At 32.3% G+C, this 19,138-nt stretch overlaps 1 protein-coding gene across 1 annotated transcript; it reads left to right on the top strand.

The window, feature by feature from the left end:
* The first annotated feature begins 4,110 nt into the window (after window positions 1-4,110).
* On the top strand, window positions 4,111-5,125 carry LOC102660538 (uncharacterized). Its single transcript, XM_006605067.1, has 3 exons — window positions 4,111-4,417; window positions 4,763-4,956; window positions 5,051-5,125. The coding sequence occupies exons 1-3, from the start codon at window positions 4,111-4,113 to the stop codon at window positions 5,123-5,125; spliced, it is 576 nt and encodes a 191-aa protein (XP_006605130.1).
* Window positions 5,126-19,138: the final 14,013 nt, after the last annotated feature.

The raw sequence follows: 19,138 nt of genomic DNA, 5'->3' as shown, positions 1-19,138 counted from the left end.
CAAGTTTTGATCCCACAGTAGTCTTCATGCTTTTCCCTAATTCACAACTCTCTTAAATACTATCACTGGCTCACTTAGAGAAAATAAATTTCAAAATAAAACAAAAGATGAAAAAATTTCCAAATTTTTTTCTCTTCCTATTTATAGGTATCATCAATGTAGGGTTATGCACAACCATGCATAATTATGCACAGCCCTACTTTGACGATTAAATTGAGCACTCTTCTTCCTTATAAACTAGACTTCATACATATCGTGCTTCAACATCATAGTTGTACTTCATTTATGAATCAGGGTCTTGTTTCCTTTGCATAACCATGCTTAGTGAAGCATATTCGTGCTCCTTTTCCAAAGCGGGGTGTGATATGGAGGCACAATCGTGCGTAGTTATGCACAACCGTGTCACATGTTCTAGGATAGATTCTAACTCTTTTTTAGGCTTCGTTTTCTTTTCTTTTTAAAGAGTCATCTCAATCTTGTATCAAAGTAACACTTTTTAGATGACAAATAGTCATTTAATTTGAAGTGCCAAAGATAGCTAAATGGTGAGAGAAACCCCATCAATAACCATAATTAAAATGAGGTTTATCATCACCTTACCTTTTTATTATTTGTATGGAAGACCTTTCTTGTTTACTGGAAAAAAAAGTAGAAGCTAGGGGTGATATTCATGGTATTATGGTGTGTAGAGGAGCTCTCATCCTCACAAACTTCATTATTTGTTGATGATTGTTTTCTTTTTTGTAGGGAAAACCAAAAGGAAGTGAGTCTTTACATGTTATTCTTAATCAATTTGAGCAAGCCTTAGTCAAGTAGTCAACCTTTGAAAATCTAAAATCTTCTTTAGTAGGAACAATCTTCAAAGCTCCCACAAATTAATCTTCAATTTTCTCATAGTCAATGATATCTAAGTTGATTCTATCAAAGTATTAATTTCTTAAATGCAACATTGATGTTGCAATTTTCAGAGAACAACAAAATTTTGGTGTTGGCTATGCATATGAAACAGAAATGGAGATTTTGTTTTGGCTAAATCATCTTGGAAACATGGTTCCTCACTAGTGTTCAAGGCAGAAACAACAACTTTATTGGATGGCATCACTTGGATCAAAGAAATTAATCAACATGTTATTATCAAATTTGATTGCAAGCACATTGTTGAGTGTTTGGCCAATGACAATCTGAATCACATTGAACTTGGATCCATTTTGCTTATATGCAAGTAAGGGTGAAAATAGGTCAGGTCACTAGACCGAGGCCTATGGCATAGCTTATATCAGGCCCAAGTGAAGCTAGACTTTTCGAGAAAATCAACCAGACCAAGTCTTTTAATAAAGTCTATATAGTTAAAAAGGTTAGACCCTAAGCCATTTGCAAGGTTTTTTAGGCCTAACCGATTGAACTATTTAAAAAAACATAAAGGCATGTTTTTGGTGTTTGATAAATACTCATTTTTTGCGTTTGGTTCCAAATAAATTTTTCCTTTGGATCGAGCCCCTGATATTTGAAAAATTTTGCCGGAGATCCCTATCTTTAGTTGGGATCCGTTATCTGCTTACGTGGCCATTAAAAAATTAGGAACCAAACGTAAAAAATAAATATTTATCAAGGATCAAAATCATAGTTAAGTCAAACATAAACAAATATTCAATAATAATAATAATATGATACTAAATTTGTTATATTACATTACATTTTACATTTATTTTGTCTTTTTAAATGTTAAACATATTGATCTACATAAAAAGTCAAGGTAAAGCTTATAATTAACTTTATTGAAAAATAAATTTATGTCTTATGTGAAGGTCTTATCACAAAATATATTTTTAATAAGTTATCATGTTTTATTAAATCTTAAAAATATGTTTATATAGTATAAATAACTCATAAAGCCTAAATTACAATTTTTAACCTCTATTTTGATATTAAATTATTACAAAATAAACCCTTAAATAGATTTGTCGGCCAAACTTTCACGTAGGTTAGGCCAAATCTTTTTAAAAAAGTTTTTGAAATATAAATAGGTCAAACTCATGCACTGTTAATTACTAAGGCCAGATTCATGCCTAGTTCTATTTTCACCCCTATATGCAAGGAACTGCTTAAATAATCTCAAAATGTTATGATTTGTTTTATTAGGAAATAAGCTAATTGAGTCACTCATATTCTTGCAAGAACGTCTAGATTTGATGCTAGTCACAATGACTATGATTTCATCCCAATGTATATTGAATAGTTTATTACGAATAAAGTGATGCAAGTCATTTCTTACATAAAAAAAGGAAATATCCTAGTAAAAAAACAGTCAAAATTGAGAAATTGTATTGCATGCTGCAACTTTCTGATTGTAAACTTTGTGGAAACTTTAAGCTAAATCATACATAATTACATATACTGCCAACTCTAATTGACCAGAATTCAGCTACTGGGTGGTGGTTATGCCCGCTTTTGCATGCTGTTTTTCCAAACTCTGACGTCCAAACTTAATAAATATTGTGAAAAGCGCTTCTAAATTTGAAACTTATTATTTAGTAAATAAAAGAAAACTGATTATTTAGTAACAGCTTCCCGAAAAGTTAAAAAATTAGATGCATGTTTTTTGATAAATGTCTGCATAAACTTGGATAATAAAATAAAATGAGCTTGTTTTACAAATTAAAATTAGTTTAGGCACGAGTTAAAAATATATTTTTTAAGTAATATGAGAAAAAAATTTAATATTTTTATAGAAAAAAATATAAGTTAATTTTAGTTCATAGAAAAATATATTTGTTTCTCTTAGAAATATTTATAGAATAGTTTATCCAAGCATAGCCACTAAAAATTAGCTTTCACATATTTCAATTAGATAATAGCTTATTATTATTATTTTTAATTATAAATTATTTATTCTAACAATTACTTTATTCACATTCCATTTATATTATTTTTAATATTATAATTCAAGATATTTTAACCATTACATTAATTAACTTATATTTTTAATGTCAGATGTCTACTTAAAAATATGTTTTTTATTGTAAATATGATTGAAAATATTTAGGATATAGTATAAGATGAAAAGTAAAAAACATAATATGTAAAAAAACATTATAATTGAAAATAAAAATACAATTAAAATAGTTTATCTATAAATAAAAAATTATAAGTGTTTAAACTTAATTAAAAACAAATTATAAATACTGCAAAATATATTTCCATCAATAAAATAAAATTGAAATATATATAAAAATGTCACATAAATATGTCCACTCATGTCATTTTATATTCTTTTATCCACTTCTATAAATAATTTATTTAGACACTTACAATTTAATAAACTCACTTAATAACTTTCAACTACCATTTGCAAACTTTCAGTTATCGACTAGCTTTTTAGCTTTCAGTTAATTTTGCCAAGTATAACCCAAATGTGTGACAATTATGTTGTAAGTAATTTAGTTTTGCTATTGTTAGTTAGTGGTTAAGTCGATCAATTTATGTTATGTTAGTTAATGGGCCTATAGGTTTGTTAGTATCCAACTATTAGTAAGTGCGACAATTAGTGTGACCAGCTGTGTATAAGATCGTATGTGTATACTTATGGTGATAATGTGTGTGCAATATCGATCTGTTTTCCTTCTTCTCTGTTCTTCTTCTTTACACTTTTTGTTGTAAGTGTGTGTGAGATAGAGTGCCCTTTCACTAACTATGGTATTGTGAGCTTTTTTTGAATTCTTGGAGTGAGAGATCTGAGGAAAAATGGCTTCTGCAAGTGGAAATCTTTCATCCTCCCTACCTATGTTGCCCAACAAGAACTATGATAGGTGGTGTGCCCAAATGAGAGTTGTCTTTTGATATCAAGAAGTCATTGAAATAGTGAGAGATTGGCTCCAAGAATTGGAGAAAAAACCATTTCATGCACAAAGAACAACCCATCACGAAGTAGAGAAGAAAGATGACAAAGCATTGTTCATCATTCATCAATATGTAGATGCAAATAATTTTGAAAAGATTGTCTTAGCCAATACAGAAAAGGAGGCATAGGACATCCTTGAGAAAGCACATGGTTGTGCTAATAAATTGAAGGTGAAGTTACAGACATTGGGGATGTAGTATGGGCTATTAAAAATGAATGAGGGCAAAAGTGTTGCCGACTACTTCACTAGGTTGTTGACCGTCACAAACTATATGAAAACTAATGGTGAACAACTGACAACTCTGATGATTGTTGAGATCAAGGCCATGAGAACCTTGACCCCAAGGTTTGATGATATCCTGGTGGCAATAGAGCAGGCCAAGGATCTTGAAGAAATGCAAGTGCAGGAGCTACAAGGTGCTCTTGAAGCACAAGAAATAAGAATGGATGAAAGAAACATTGAAAGATTCAATACTGAGCAAGCCTTACAAGCACAAGCTTCCAAAAAGAATGATGGAGGTAGCAACAAAAACAAGAAGGGGAAAGGAAAATAGAGGAACAACAAATGGACAAATACTAGAGTAGGTAGTGCAATGGATCAAAATCACAATGAGAGTAAAATCAACAGGAATGGATGTCATGACAGGTATAGCATGAAGAATTTCAACAAAAAGGGAATTCAATGTTATAATTGTCAGAAGTGGGGACATTTTGGTGATGAGTGTAGAAGCAAACGACTGCAAGATAAAAAAAAATGAGGCACACAACTTGCACATGATGAAAATTTTGATTTAGAACATGTCTTGTTAATGGTAACTACAAAATCTAAAGGTGACTTCTTTGATCTTTGTTATTTGGACACAGGTTGTTCAAATCATATGTCAGGGAGAAAGGAATGGTTCATTAAAAGCAAGGTGAAGTTTGGTGGCAACTCAGTAGTTATTGCTGAAGGTGTTTGTAAAGTGATGATTAAGAGTAATAATGGTGTGAAGGCTTGCATTACAGATGTTCTTTATGTCCCAAAACTGAAGAACAATCTATTATGTCTTGAGCAATTGGTAGAAAAAGGATATTTTTTTTAGTCTACGATAGAACTAAATGAAGGAATATGATGTTAATAGAAAACTGATTTTGAATGTTCCTTTGTCAAAGAATAGAACTTTCAAGATTGAAATCCAAGCACTTAAGAAGGAGTGTTTTGCTGCCACCTTGAATGAAGTGCACTAGTTATGGCATTACAGGTTTTGACACCTGAATTTTAGAAGTCTAAACTTATTGTGAAGTAAGAAAATGATGCAAGGTTTCCCACAGATAATGGAACGATGACGGATAAGTGAAGATTGCTATGTGAGCAAGAAAACCAAAAATGCATTTAAATCCAAAGCTCCTCTCAAATGAAGGGATAAGTTAGAAGTGATATATTCATATGTGTGTCGACTGTTTGAGATCCAATCTCTTAGATGTAACAATTAGTTTGTATCTTTCATTGATGAACATGCAAGGATGATATGGATGTATTTGCTAAAAAGGAAGAGTGACGTGTTGCATGTTTTTAAGAAGTTTAAATTGATGTGTGAAAAGCAAAGTGGGAAGGCAATTACAGTGATAAGAACTGATGGTTAAGGTGAATATACTTCGCACGAATCTCTTAATGATTATGATGAAGAAGGGATGCTTCATGAAGTAACTGCTCCTTACACATACCTCAACATAATAGGGTGGCTAAAAAAAGGAACAAAACTATCATGAACATGGTTAGAAGCATGTTGAAAAGCAATAGATAACTTGTGTCAAAAACTTGATTTATTCTAAATAAAAGTCCTATAAGAGGTTTTGAAGAGATAACTCCAAAAGAAGCTTGGTCTAGAAGAAAACCTGATTTGTCTCATCTCAAGATCTCTGGCTTCTTATGTTATGAGCATGTTCTAGAACAAGTGAACAAGAAGTTAGATGGTAGGACTGATTCAATGATCTTCCTTGGATATCATCCAACATAAGCTTATAAGTTGTATGATCCAAAAGGTAAGAAAACAATAATGAGTAGATATGTGATTATTGATGTGACCAAATGGTGGAATCGAGATGAGTTTAAGCAAGTGTGGAGATGAGATTAATTAAGGACTAGATGACTGAACCTGAATCAATAAGAGTTGTTCAATCAGGAAGATCTCAAAAAAATAGGCAACAACATTAAAGGTTGAATGATTGTGAGATGTTTCCTAACAATCTTGTGATAGAAGAAGGTGATTTGGTCCACTTAACCTTGTTCATAGATGCAGAACCTGTGACCCTTGAGGAGGAAATTAAAGATGGGAAATAAGCGATTGTTATTAAAGATGAGTTAAATTCAATTAAGAAGAATCACTTCTGACAACTAGTTCCATTGCCTCAACATAAAAACCCATTAATGTAAAATGAGTTTACAAGATTAAGAAGATGCTAAATGGAACTATTGCTAAGTACAAGGCAAGGTTAGTAGCAAAAGGGTTTCTACAAAAGGAAAGAATGGACCATGAGGAAATGTTTGCACAAGTGGCCAAGTTAGAGAAAATTTGGTTAGTGACATCAATTGATATTTCAAAGGGTGGTCTTTCAACCAATTAGATGTCAAATCAACATTTTTGAATTGGCCATTACATGAAGAGGTCTATGTAGCCACCTGGATTTGAAGTAAATGGAAAAGATGAAAAGGTTTATAAGCTTAAGAAAGCCTAGTATAGCCTTAAGTTAGCTCCTAAAGCATGGAATAATCTCTTTCTAATGCAACAAAATTTTCTAAAGTGACAAGTGAATATGGAGTCTATACTTGAGCATCACAATCTATTGATCTATTAATTGGGTGCTTGAATGGTTATGAACTTTTAATAATAGGAAGCAATGAAGGAAAGATCAATGAATTCAAAGGATGTATGATGGCTGAATTTGAAATGTCTGATTTAGGGAGCTTACCTACTTACTGGGAAATGAAATTATTCCAACAAATAAAGGAATGTGCATGCACCAGAAAAGGTATGCAACAAATATTAAATATTTAAGATGTTCGATTGTAATTTGACATCAACTTCTATTGAAACTGGTACAAGGTAGACCAAAGAAGGCGATGAAGATCCTATGAATTCAACACGATATAGACAACTAGTTGGATTGGTAAGATATCTATGTAATACTCTACCTAATTTGGCTTATGGAGTTGGCCTGATAAGTAGGTTTATGAGAAGCCAAAAGCATCCCATCGAGTATGTAACATCCCAATTTTTCGTAAATAAATTTAAAAAGCTTTTTAGTAAAAATAAATAAATAAATAAATATAGAGCAAATAATAGGCTGAGTACCCTAGGTATAAATAGCTATGTTAAGTCAGCTGCCTCCTTTTGGCCTCATTTTCGTTTTTCCTCTTCTCCTCTCAAAACCCTTTCTTCTTCCCGCAGCCCACCAAACCTGTCTCAGTAAAACAACAATCTCGAACTCGTTCACCGTTGGATCGTCGTGAAATTTGAGTATCATGTTTGAAACCCAACTCCGAACATTCTCACCGTTGGGAATTTCAAAATCATATCTGAGCTTAGAGAAAAGCCCTTCGCGTTGTAGCATTTTAATTTCCCGCAGAAACCCAAAACTGTCTTGGTAAAACTACGATCCTGGTTTCGTTAACCGTTGGATTTTCATGAAATTTGGATATGTTGTTCGAAATTCAATTCCGCACGCTTCCACCGTTGGGATTTGCGAGACAATATTCGTGGAGGAAGAAAAAGGAATCGCATGAAGACAGTACAAGTGGAGGTTTTAATCTCTTCTCCGTCTCTCTGACGTTTGGGAATTCTATCGGAGCAGTCAGAGGAATAATTGAAAGAATTTTAGGGAACCGCTAGAGATGTTGCTATCGCTGGCTGAAGACACGTGAGTCCGCTCAGAGGTAAGGGATGAGTTATTCACAATTGAGGATTAGTGAGAACATGTGTAGGGATCCTTAGAGGATTAAATTGAAGTTTTATTTTGGGATGTTTGTTAAATTACAATTTTTTTTCCTTTATGATTATAAATAAAATATTGATGTCCTAATGAAGATTGCTTGATAAATTGTGCTCTTGATATTTGTATGTTTCGACCTATGATTTTGATATAATTGTGTAATATTGTTTGAGGGGTTTTAGTCCTCATGTTGTGATGGTCTTTTATATAAATTGTGATATTGAGGATATGAAATGATGATTCAAATTGTGAGTATGTGATGAATTGTAGAATAACAAGTTGCTTTGAGATTATAATATTGTTATTGAGGTTGAGTATAAGTGTAAAGTTGAACATATGTTAATTTGTGAGATACGTGTAAACATGTGATGGTGGATTGTCACACTATGAGATGTGAAATTGTGAATGGGTTCTAGTTGTGGATAAGTGTGTAGTTAACACTTGATGTAAAATTACTTGTGTTGTAAGCTATGAATTGTACAATAACCCGACCAGTGTTATCTTGAGAAAAGCGTTGATGCGCAGTGTTAAAGAGAAAATGTAGGTTTCCTATTTAGGAACCAGTGTTAAATCGTAGCGCAATTGTGTTGAACGTGTTTAAAACACGAGTGTAAGGTCGTGGGTGTTGTATAATTCATGAGCAGTGTCTGCATGCAAAAAAAAAAATTATTTTAGGGGTTGGACCTGAATCAGGAGGGAGAGGCCCTGACGGACTCTTCGGAGTGTAAGCCTTGGGGGTCACCGGGTTTGAGTGCTCCTTTAAGCCTATGTTGATCTCATATGGTTGGAGCATTCTCGCAAAACATCGTGACCCTGACTGGTCTCCCTATGATCTTACTTAGTGAGAGTGACCTGACAAACCCATGGTGTGGTGTGTCTTGTTATGTACTCCTAAGCGCCCCAGGGTGGTTTTTCACTGACATGGTACCACATTGCATATAGGATTGAGTCTTAGCATAACTATTGCATATGCTTGCTAATTGATGTGTTATTATATCTTGATCGAAGTGTGGAATTCTTGTGTAATGTGATTGATAATTGAAAAGTGAATTTTGAATGATGAAGTGGTGAAGTTACGTGAGCTATGTTTAAGCAAGTGGTATCTCATTTATATAATATGTATATTTAATTGTCTTGTTTCTCTATTAGCTAGGAATGTGATAACTCACTCCCTGTGTGTTGTTGTGTTTGGATCCTGTGATGATCTTGAACTTGTGTTCGGGGGAGCAGATGAATAGGTGAATGACTATGAAGAACCTCATGCTAGAGGACACGGGAACACAACGCTCTGATAGGATGTGACATTAGGGTATAGGTTCTATATTAATTGTATGAAGCTTAGACGACCTTGTTGAGTCGAGAATACTTTATTATTTATTTGGACAAGTTTGAATATGATGTAAAAGAAAATGAATGTGAGCCTTTTTCCCCTTTGAAAGACTTGTTTAAAAAAAATGTTTTAAAAATACTTTTAATTAATATCTGAATTTTTTTTATTTCCTTATTAGTATATATGTGAGGGGTAGAGGGTGTCACAGAGTAGCTAGAAAAAGGATATTAAGATATATCAAAGGAACACTTAATTTTGGCTTGTTGTTTCCAAGTGACTTGCAATGTAAAGGATCGGAGATTGTGGGCTATACTGTTAACTCCTTGGCAAGTGTAACAATTCGTCCAAGTAGTATTTAAAATGAAAAGTTCAAGTGTCGAGTCCACAAGGACTTTGATTGTACTTTGAGTTTGTATATTTCTAATTTTAAGCAAATAATTGACTAAATTCAATATTTTTCTAGTAATGATGCAAAAATGTAAAATTAGACCATAAATAAAGATAATTAAGCAAACCAAATGCAAGAGACAGAAAACAAACACTAGGAAAGGAAAATTGTCGTATGATGCCGGATTTCATGGACGTGTTGGGTTTTTGGCCTATCTAAACTACTCTTAATGCAATGTTAGAGATTTTTCACCATTTAACATTATTCCAACTATTACCTTCATCCCTAAACTACTCTGACCATGATTCCTCATGTGAAAAATTTCACTCCTAATCCCTCAAGAGCTACATTAAATAATTTGTTTTAAGAATAAAGATGCATAATTAAGGCTAGATAACACCATTCAATCCCTAGACATGGACTACCTAGAAGTTTTTTTTTCAAGTTCTTAGGGTGAAAACCATTTCCCAATGAGTAAAACCATATAACATACATGTGCATGGGTGATCAAACCATAAACATGACAATAAACTCATAAAAGAGGAAATAATATAGAAATAACAAAAAATGGATAGAAAGAATCAATACATCAAGAGTGTTTGGTTGTCAAGCCCCCAACAATAGGTGATTTAGCCTCTCATGACAATTAGAGGCTCACAAATACAAAAAAGAGCAAAAAGGAATGGAAGAAAATAGAAGAATGAGAGCTCCAAGTGAGTGAAATTCTCTATTCTCTCGTGCCCTAACTCTGTGTATGAATATGAATGGCACATTGCTCCCCCTCTTTTTATCTTCAAAATGCTGCACAATCATATTTTTTTGACAATGAATGTGCACTAAGTCTGCATGTGTGCGCTAAGCAGACATAGAAAGTCTAGCTAACTTAAGTGATCATGCGCTAAGCCGCAATATGGGCGCTTAGCATACCTGCATATACAATTGGCCTCTAGATTAGCTCCTTGCGCTAAGAGAGTGCTATTGTGCTGAGCATGTTGCTCCAATTCTTCAACATCTTCCAAACCTCCTATTGTGTCAATTTCTACAAAAAAAAAATAGACTCAAAACAATGTAAATTTACTAACTTTAGCATCCTCTGCATAAAAACTCAAAAGAAGCTAAATTCCTAACTTTTTAGCTCAAAAGAAGCATTAAAAGAGAGCAAATTAGATAATTTCTATGCAATTTAAATATACAAATTACATATGCATAACAATTATCATATACAGACTCTAATTGGTGTGGAGATAAAGATGATCAATAGAGTACAGATGGATAAGTGTTCATGTGAGGAAATAGATCAATCTCATGGAGTTCAAAGAAGCAAGATGTAGTTGTTTTATCCTCCTTTCAGACTTAATACATAGTTGCATCATTTGGAACATGTCAAGCTGCATAGTTAGAAACTCTATTGAAAGAGATGAATTTGAAAAGTAGTTATGCCTTCAAAGATGCAAATTGACAACAAATCTGCAATTGATTTGGCAATCCATCCAGTTTCTCATGGAAGAAGTAAGCATATTGAGACTTGATTTCACTTCTTAAGAGATCAAGTAAACAAGGGAAACTTAAAGCTAGAATACTACAACATTGAAGATCATATCGCATATATATTCACTAAGTCGTTAAAGGCTAATAGATTTCACAACTTAAGAGACAAATTTGATGTTTTGTCTTTAAGCAACTCTGAATTAAGGGGTGTGTTATAAGTAATTCAATTTTGCTATTGTTAGTTTATGGTTAAGTTAGTTAATGGGCTTATAGGTTTGTTACAGCCCAACTGTTACTAAGTGTGACAATTAGTGTTAGTTGGACTAGGACCAACTGTATAAAAGGTAGTATGTGTATACTTGTAGTGATAGTGATAGTGATAGTGATAGTGATAGTGTGTGTGCAATATCAATCTATTTTCCTTCTTCTTTGTTCTTCTTCTTTTAACTTTATGTTGAGAGTGTGTGTGTGAGATAGTGTTCTTGCACTGACAAGTTAGAGATGAGGATGGATGAATAGTAAGGAAGCGACTTCTCATGCTACATATGCATTTTTGAATAAATTTTTATAATTTAACAAAGATTAGGGACTTAATGATTTTTTTTCAAAAATATAAAAGAACATTAGTTGGCTTGCTTTCATTGTCCAAGCTTAATCCTCTTAGTATCCAGTTCATTACTTAATTTTCCACTCATTGTCGATATTTAGTGACCCTGTGGGTGAATTCTTCTATTATATATCTCCATCAGTAATTTAAATTAGTCAACAACCTCAGTGCAGTTCCAGGAGAAATTTTGTGCTAATATTGATAAGTTAATTTTTTTTTATAAAATAAGAGTGCAGCTATAGTACTCACACAATAATGATGTTTAGTTATTAAAAGCAAAACATTTGTCATTTGAAGTTCTTGATGAAAAAATTGCTTCTTGAAAAGGAAATTATCAATAGGTTATCTTTTGGCAATTTGAATCCTTTTAAATGAGTTCGACAGGGTAATATTAATTCTTGTAAGCACCTCCTAGTAAGCATCATTTTTTTTAATTTCAAAGTTTTTTTTCTTTCAATGAGGCCCTGTCTTCAAAATCTTGTGAGTGTTGGACCAAGGAAGAAAAAATATTCAACGAAGCACATCCAAGGTGTTGACAATGTATTTATATTTTCACAATTAAAATATTCAAGAAAAACTGAAAAAGTTTATTTTTGAATTGGATAAGACTTTTTTAGCCTTTAAATTTTAATGAACACCTAAGATGAGTGCAGCTACTAGAAGAAATGCTTACTTAAAAAAAAAAACCCTTTATTTAGAGAAATCTTATTCCATTAGTGCATAATTTATGGCAAACATCCCCTCCCCTTGCAAGAAGAAGAAGAAGAAGAAGAAGAAGAAGAAGAAGAAGAAGAAGAAGAAGAAGAATGATGTAACACTTAAGAATAAGTAAAATAGAACTTGATGATTTGCAGGATTACATGCAAATGGGTAGATCTGGTCTTGGACTCTATAGTCACATTTCATAGTGGTAATGAATCAAACCAACTCAAAAATAGTTCAAAACTTGATTTGATAATTAATTCGTTGAATTTAGTTCATTAATCAAATGAGCTAAACTTGAGCTAAAAATTGAGCTCGTTAAATAAATTAGTCAGACTTGAGTTATGTATAGCTCGGCTTTTTTTATTTGGTTTTTTAGTATTTTATATATACAAGGTGGGGTAGTTTTTATTTATGCAAACTTTGTTTATAATTATATTTTTTGTCATATCTTGTGGCCCAACAAAGTTAATAGAATAAGTTCAATTGTCTTTTTTTTTTTAAAATAATCTTTTTATCTAAAATCTACTAAAAAATTAAAAATTTGAAATGTATAGAATTTTAAAAAATTGACTCTTAGTCCATGTGATTGGAGCTAACGAGTTGTTTGCAAGCTTGAATCAAGTCGAGTTCGAGTCGAAAAAAAGCTTCATGTTGAGCTTGAGTCGAAAAAAAGGTTCATGTTGAGCTTAAGTTGAATTTCAAGATAAGCTAAATATTAACAAGCCTAATTGAGCTAAACCGAATTTGACTCAGCTTGACTCATTTCTAGCCTAGTCGCATCTTATGTTTTTTCAATGCACAGTTTGAATTATAGTTAAGTTGATTCCATTTTGGGACTAGTCAACTAAATATCTAGTTTGATACCAAGTCAAACTACATTTTCTAAGCATGTAGCTAGAGGCTTGCACGCAATTACTGAAATTGGTAATGTGAAGCATCCAATTCATGAAGGTATATCTTTGATTATTTAGACAATGAATTAATATATGATCTTCATATTTCATAAAAGGGGAATCCATAATTTTTTCAGAATCCAGAATTTGTCATTTTAATTTACATTCAGGATTGTTGTGGTGTAATCCTTAAATTTTTAGAATTTTATTTGCAGTGAATGTTGTTAGTTTAAAATTGTAGTAGTTATAGAGGAAGCTTACTTCAAAAACATGTTGAATGAAGTCAATATGGATGAAGATATAATGATGTAGTCTGATGGAGACATAAAAAATGATGATTGTAGAGAATTTTTTACAACTACAGAGGTCATTATTTTGTGTATTAGTTATGCAATTGTTGATTTATGTACTATTTAAAAAGATGAACTTTGACAAACTTATGTTGTATGTTGTTTATGTAGATATTTTATAACCAAAATAAGTTATTGAAATGGGCTTGACAGTTGCATTTGCGTTGGGTTTTGTAATTGTCATTTTGAGATTAGACACAACAAATGGGTAACCTGGAAGGAAGACATTTGTTGTGTTGGGTTGTGAGATGGGTGACAAATATAGGCGATACAAAATGGATATTGACAAAACCACTAGGACTAGAAAATGTAAGTATCCCTTTAAGTTGAGAGAAAGACCATTGAAGAATGGTTATAGATGGGTAGTGAAGGTACTGTGTGGGTTTCATAACCATGATGTTGCTAAGACGTTTGTTGGTCATCCATATATTGGCAGACTAACTACTAATGAGAAGACAATTCTTGTTGATATGGCATAGAGTATGGTAAAACCTAAAAATGTACTACTCACTTTGAAAGAGTACAATGAAAAAATGGGACAAACATCAAACAGGTATATAATGCAAGAACTACATATCATTGATCTAAAAGAGGTCCCAAAACAAAAAATGGAACATTTAATGAATTTGTTAGAGCATGAAAAGTATATTCATTGGCTTAGAATGAATGATTATGAAGTTGTTCGTGAAATTTTTTAGACATATCCTGATGCGGTAAAATTGTTGAATGCATTTGACATAGTGTTCTTGATGGATAGTACTTACAAAACCAATAGACATACATTGTCATTGCTTGATATTGTTGGTGTCACATCTATTGGGTTGAATTTTTCTATAGCTTTGGTATATTTGGAAGTTGAATGAGAAAAGAACTTTGTAAGGGCACTTGAAAGGTATAAAGGGCTTTTTCTCATACTAGATGAATTGCAAAAGTGTTTGTCATGGATAGAGATTTAGCCTTGATGATGTAACAAAAATTGTCTTTGTTAAGTCACATAATTTGTTGTGTCAATTTCACATTTGATAAGAATGTCAAAGCAAAGTTCAAAACATATGTAACTCCTAAAGAGGCATGGGACCAAGTGATGGATGCATGGGGTAGTGTTATGAATAGTCCTATAGAGTCTGACTATGAAGACTATGTAACAAAGTTTGACGTTGTTTGTGAATCATGGTGTGAGTTTATTAAGTACGTGAAAGATACTTGGTTGATCTCTCACAAGGCAAAGTTTGTAAAGACATGGACAGATAAATTCATGTACTTGGGGAACACAACAACCAACATGTATTAAACCTTTAATCTATAATCTAATAAAGTATTCTTTGTATAAAAATTCATTGTATTGAAACTAATATGAACTTAATTTGTTTGTAGGGTTAAGTCTGTGCATTGGACCTTAAAGAGGTTGCTCCAAACTAGCATGCGAGACTTATGTAAGTGTTGGGATACAATAAACAACATGATTATCCTCCAGTATAATGAAATTAAATCCTCATTTGAAAAGAGTATTCACATTGTTGGTCACACTTTTAATGTGAAATTGTATAAAAGACTACATGGAGTTGTTTCAAGCTATGCATTGAATCATATTGCAGATGAGCTCGGTAGATCAATGTTTATTGGTTTAGACACTCTTCATTATGGATGCATTTTAAAAACTACCCATGGTTTGCCCTATGCCTATGAACTAGATAGATATGCTTTATATTGCATACCACTTCAATCAATTCATATGTGTTGGACCACACTAAGTTTCAATGACATGGGGTCTAATGACCAACATGAAGAGTTGTCTTACTAGCAGGAATTTGATGTTATTGCTCAACATTTCAAAGAGCTTGACGTAGTTGGCATGATTACGATCAAAAGTAAAATTCATGAAATTGCATACCCTAATATGGCTTATATGTGTTCACCTGTTGACAAGGTCAAAACTAAAGGTTCACAAAAGGGTCGTGCAAATAAATTTGAAAGGTCAACTAAGCATCATCCTTTTTTTCTTTGAGTATGTGGATGCATTACATTCTGTTCATGATAGTTCCTCCATGTATATTGATATGATTACAAAATTATTGGAAGAAAAAAAACATGTATCACTTTATCACAATTGAAGCAAAATCATTCAAATAATACAACCAAAAACATAGAAGAATATCAATTTGGAAAGTGCATTTCGGAAGTCCCTTCACTTCTAGAATAGGTAATCTGGAATTCCCAACCTTTCTAGAACATGTAATCCATAATTCGTACCTTTAAATTCTAAATTAGGTACTCTGGAAAGTCCTGAACATTTCGAAATAGGTGTTTCATAACTGCAACAAACTTGTTATGGGATCTCTATTCCAGAATGTTTAGGGCCTTTCGGAGTACCCAGTTTGGAATTCAAGGGTACAAATTCTAGATACATATGCAACCCATTGAACCTGAACCACCCTTAAACTTGGTCCATTTCATAGTTGAGGAAAGGAAAGGGTAGCAAACTCATGAAAGGGAAAATGAATGAAATCGAAATGGAAAAAAAAGATGTTTTACCTTCTTTATCATACCTGTTCTTGGACTTTTTCCTTCACTACTTTACTTTGTTGTCACTCTTGAAGCTTCACCTACACCTTCACCTTAACTATTGGAGGAATGTTAGGGCATGGGTGAATGGGTCAGGGTGTTGGGAAGCAAATGGATCAGTGTGAGGGTGTTGAGGTTAGGATGCAAAGAAGGCTAACAAAACAAGGTGGGTGCGGCATAAGAAAAGAGAGGCAACAATGGGTGTCTTGTAGCGATGCAAAGGATGGAAGTGAGTGGGTTGGGAGTGTTAGGGTTGGAGGTGTTGAGTCTTTGGCTCTGAAGGACAATTTTGTCCATTCATTATTTTGATGTGTGCAAGAAGTAAAAGACTATGTTTCATGTGTGGTTAGCATGCTTATGTTAAACTAGTGTCCCAACCCGACATTGCCTAGGTATTCAAGTCATTGAATAAAAATTAAAATTAATATAATATAATCTATAAAGGTAGTTAAAGCAAAGCCAATCTATATATATATATATATATATATATATATATATATATATATATATATATATATATATATATATATATATACCCTCTTTATATAAAATATTTTCCGTAGAGAAAAATCTATTATTTTCACCATTACAAGTAACCTTTAAACCTGACTTTCTTTTGACTCTAGAAAACACAACATATATTTGTCCATGAGTAAACACGGCCCTTAGAAGAAATACACCAACTTCACTCAAACTTTTTCGTTGACTTTATTAATAGTCATTGTGAACCAAACCATAAGAGGAAACTGATGTCTCTGAAATTTGGAATGAGTCGTTCGAATAGACGAAATCAAGTTTGATCTTGGTATATACACCTTACTTCCAATGTTAGTTCCTGTAACAATAATAGCTCCAATTGTATTTATCTCTAATTCTTGAATAATGAGCCTTGTACCATTACATAAACCAAAAGACATGGCCCAATTTCTCATTACCATCACAAGTATACCTTTCTTCAAAACTAAACGATGAGCAGGAAGACCAAATAACCTTATATCATTTAAAAATCCAGTAGTAATCCAATCAATTTGAACACCAATCCCTTCATAAAATTTTAAAATTGAATCAAAACTAAGATAAATTTTTTCATCTCGAGGAAATAATATCATCACACATTCATTAACTGTAAAACAACCTCCAAAGTAGGTGTCAATATTGATCTATCTTTAAAGTATTCAACATTTCCAACATTTGTAAGACATTAGAATAAAAAGATTGAATAATATCCTTCATAAGTTCCTTAGAGTTATTAACGATTAAAGAATGAGGGATTTCAACAACAAATTCAACATTAATGTAATCACCAACTTTACCATCACCCATAGCAAGAATCCAATTTGAAAATTTCGTTGTATCTTTCTAATCATTATCATTGTTATTACACTACAACCGCATATTATGAGACAACTTCATAATTTTGTAAAATTCCATAATCGAGATGAGTTAATAGTTGCCAAGAACAACAACCTTACCCCCAAAAAGGTTTATGCACACTATTCTTCACATGGAAACGTATATCTCTTAATGTTCTATCAAGAGCTTCGAAAGAAAATTGATTAATCATGGGGGCTTCATCCCAAATAATCAAAGTAACATTTTGCAACAATTTTGGTCTTAAACTTCCTTGATTTATATTACAATGCGAATCCTCATTCAAGGTCAATGGTATTGTAAACCAATAATGAACTATTTTCCCACTAGGAAGCAAAAAAGAAGAGATGTCACTTGAAGCAACATTTAACACTATATTTTTCTTAGAATGCAACTTGAATGACAATGTCTTTTGTAAAAAGGTCTTTCCAATACCTCCATATCCATATACAAAAAAGAATCCACCTTGTTGGGAATTACATGAATGGATTACACTATCATATACAATCTTTTGATCTTCATTAAGCATATTAATATGTTCATCCAACAAAGATTACATATCATTGACATCATAATTTAACTCATTGAACAAAAGTGCATTACCATAGTGATTAATATCTTCACTAGTAGGAACTAACATTGTTTCAAATTCCTTCAAAGATCTCCCATTAAAGATCATTAACTTTTCAATCTCCAGCAACCAAAGTTTTTGAAGTGAATCTTCCTAAATGATAAGATCCATAAAAGAATAACAATTACTCTAAAAAATAGTTAATATTATAAAAATAATTTAAAACGCAAGATTCATTACCTAGTAAATTCAATTTTTTATTCTATCATATAAATTTTCATCCACTAAGAAAGTTCAAGTTTCTTCCCATATAACAGAAGACTTAGACAAAGAAGTTGATAAAAGCAAGCTAACAAATAATCTTCGAAGATAATGTCCAGATGAAAAATTAAAAGCTCATTGATGTCGTCAATAAATACCTTATCATCAGATAAAAGTCCAAGAGCAATGCATGTATCATAGAAAGATTCATAAATCTTCTCGTTAATGGTCTTCAAGTCTTGAAATGAAATGCAACCAACCTGAACCTTATGCAACCACCGAAGATAATATAACTCACGAGATCCAACTGAATAGTAACTTGACCTTCCAATTGAAAAACCATTTTTTCTTGGTCGTCATTGTTGTAAGTCAACATTGAACACAAAGTACTCAGGAAATTATGAATAAGTAAGCTTACACACTTCTGGGTATTTAACATTAACATCCACCCAAGCAAGAAGCAAGGTTCTTTTTTCATAATTTCGTGCAAGAACATAATCAATTTTTTCTCTATCACTAAACATGGCAACTTTTTGATTAGGTAAATGAAAGCTTGATTTTTTAATAGCTAGCCATCTGACATGTATGTTAAAGGCAAAGATACGCCACATTGATTCATATGGAGACAAATACCTATAAACCATAATCATTGTAAATATAACAATAAATATATAAACAATGAGTCATTATCAAACAATTTATGAAATAGAAAAATACATGCAATCATAATACTAGTTAATTTCCT

The sequence above is a fragment of the Glycine max genome, chromosome 19, assembly GCF_000004515.6.
Source record: "Glycine max cultivar Williams 82 chromosome 19, Glycine_max_v4.0, whole genome shotgun sequence".
NCBI classification, from domain to species: Eukaryota; Viridiplantae; Streptophyta; class Magnoliopsida; order Fabales; family Fabaceae; genus Glycine; species Glycine max.
The sequence above is the reverse complement of the archived record's forward strand: the minus strand, read 5'-3'. Positions and strand labels throughout refer to the sequence as shown.

Excerpts from the sequence above, each read along its gene's own strand:
- LOC102660538 (XM_006605067.1), top strand. The coding sequence starts at position 4,111 with ATGAATGAGGGCAAAAGTGTTGCCGACTACTTCACTAGGTTGTTGACC. Across the intron at positions 4,418-4,762 it reads TTCCAAAAAGAATGATGGAG|GTTGTTCAAATCATATGTCA; the intron begins GTAGCAACAAAA and ends ATTTGGACACAG. Across the intron at positions 4,957-5,050 it reads TATTATGTCTTGAGCAATTG|AATAGAACTTTCAAGATTGA; the intron begins GTAGAAAAAGGA and ends CCTTTGTCAAAG.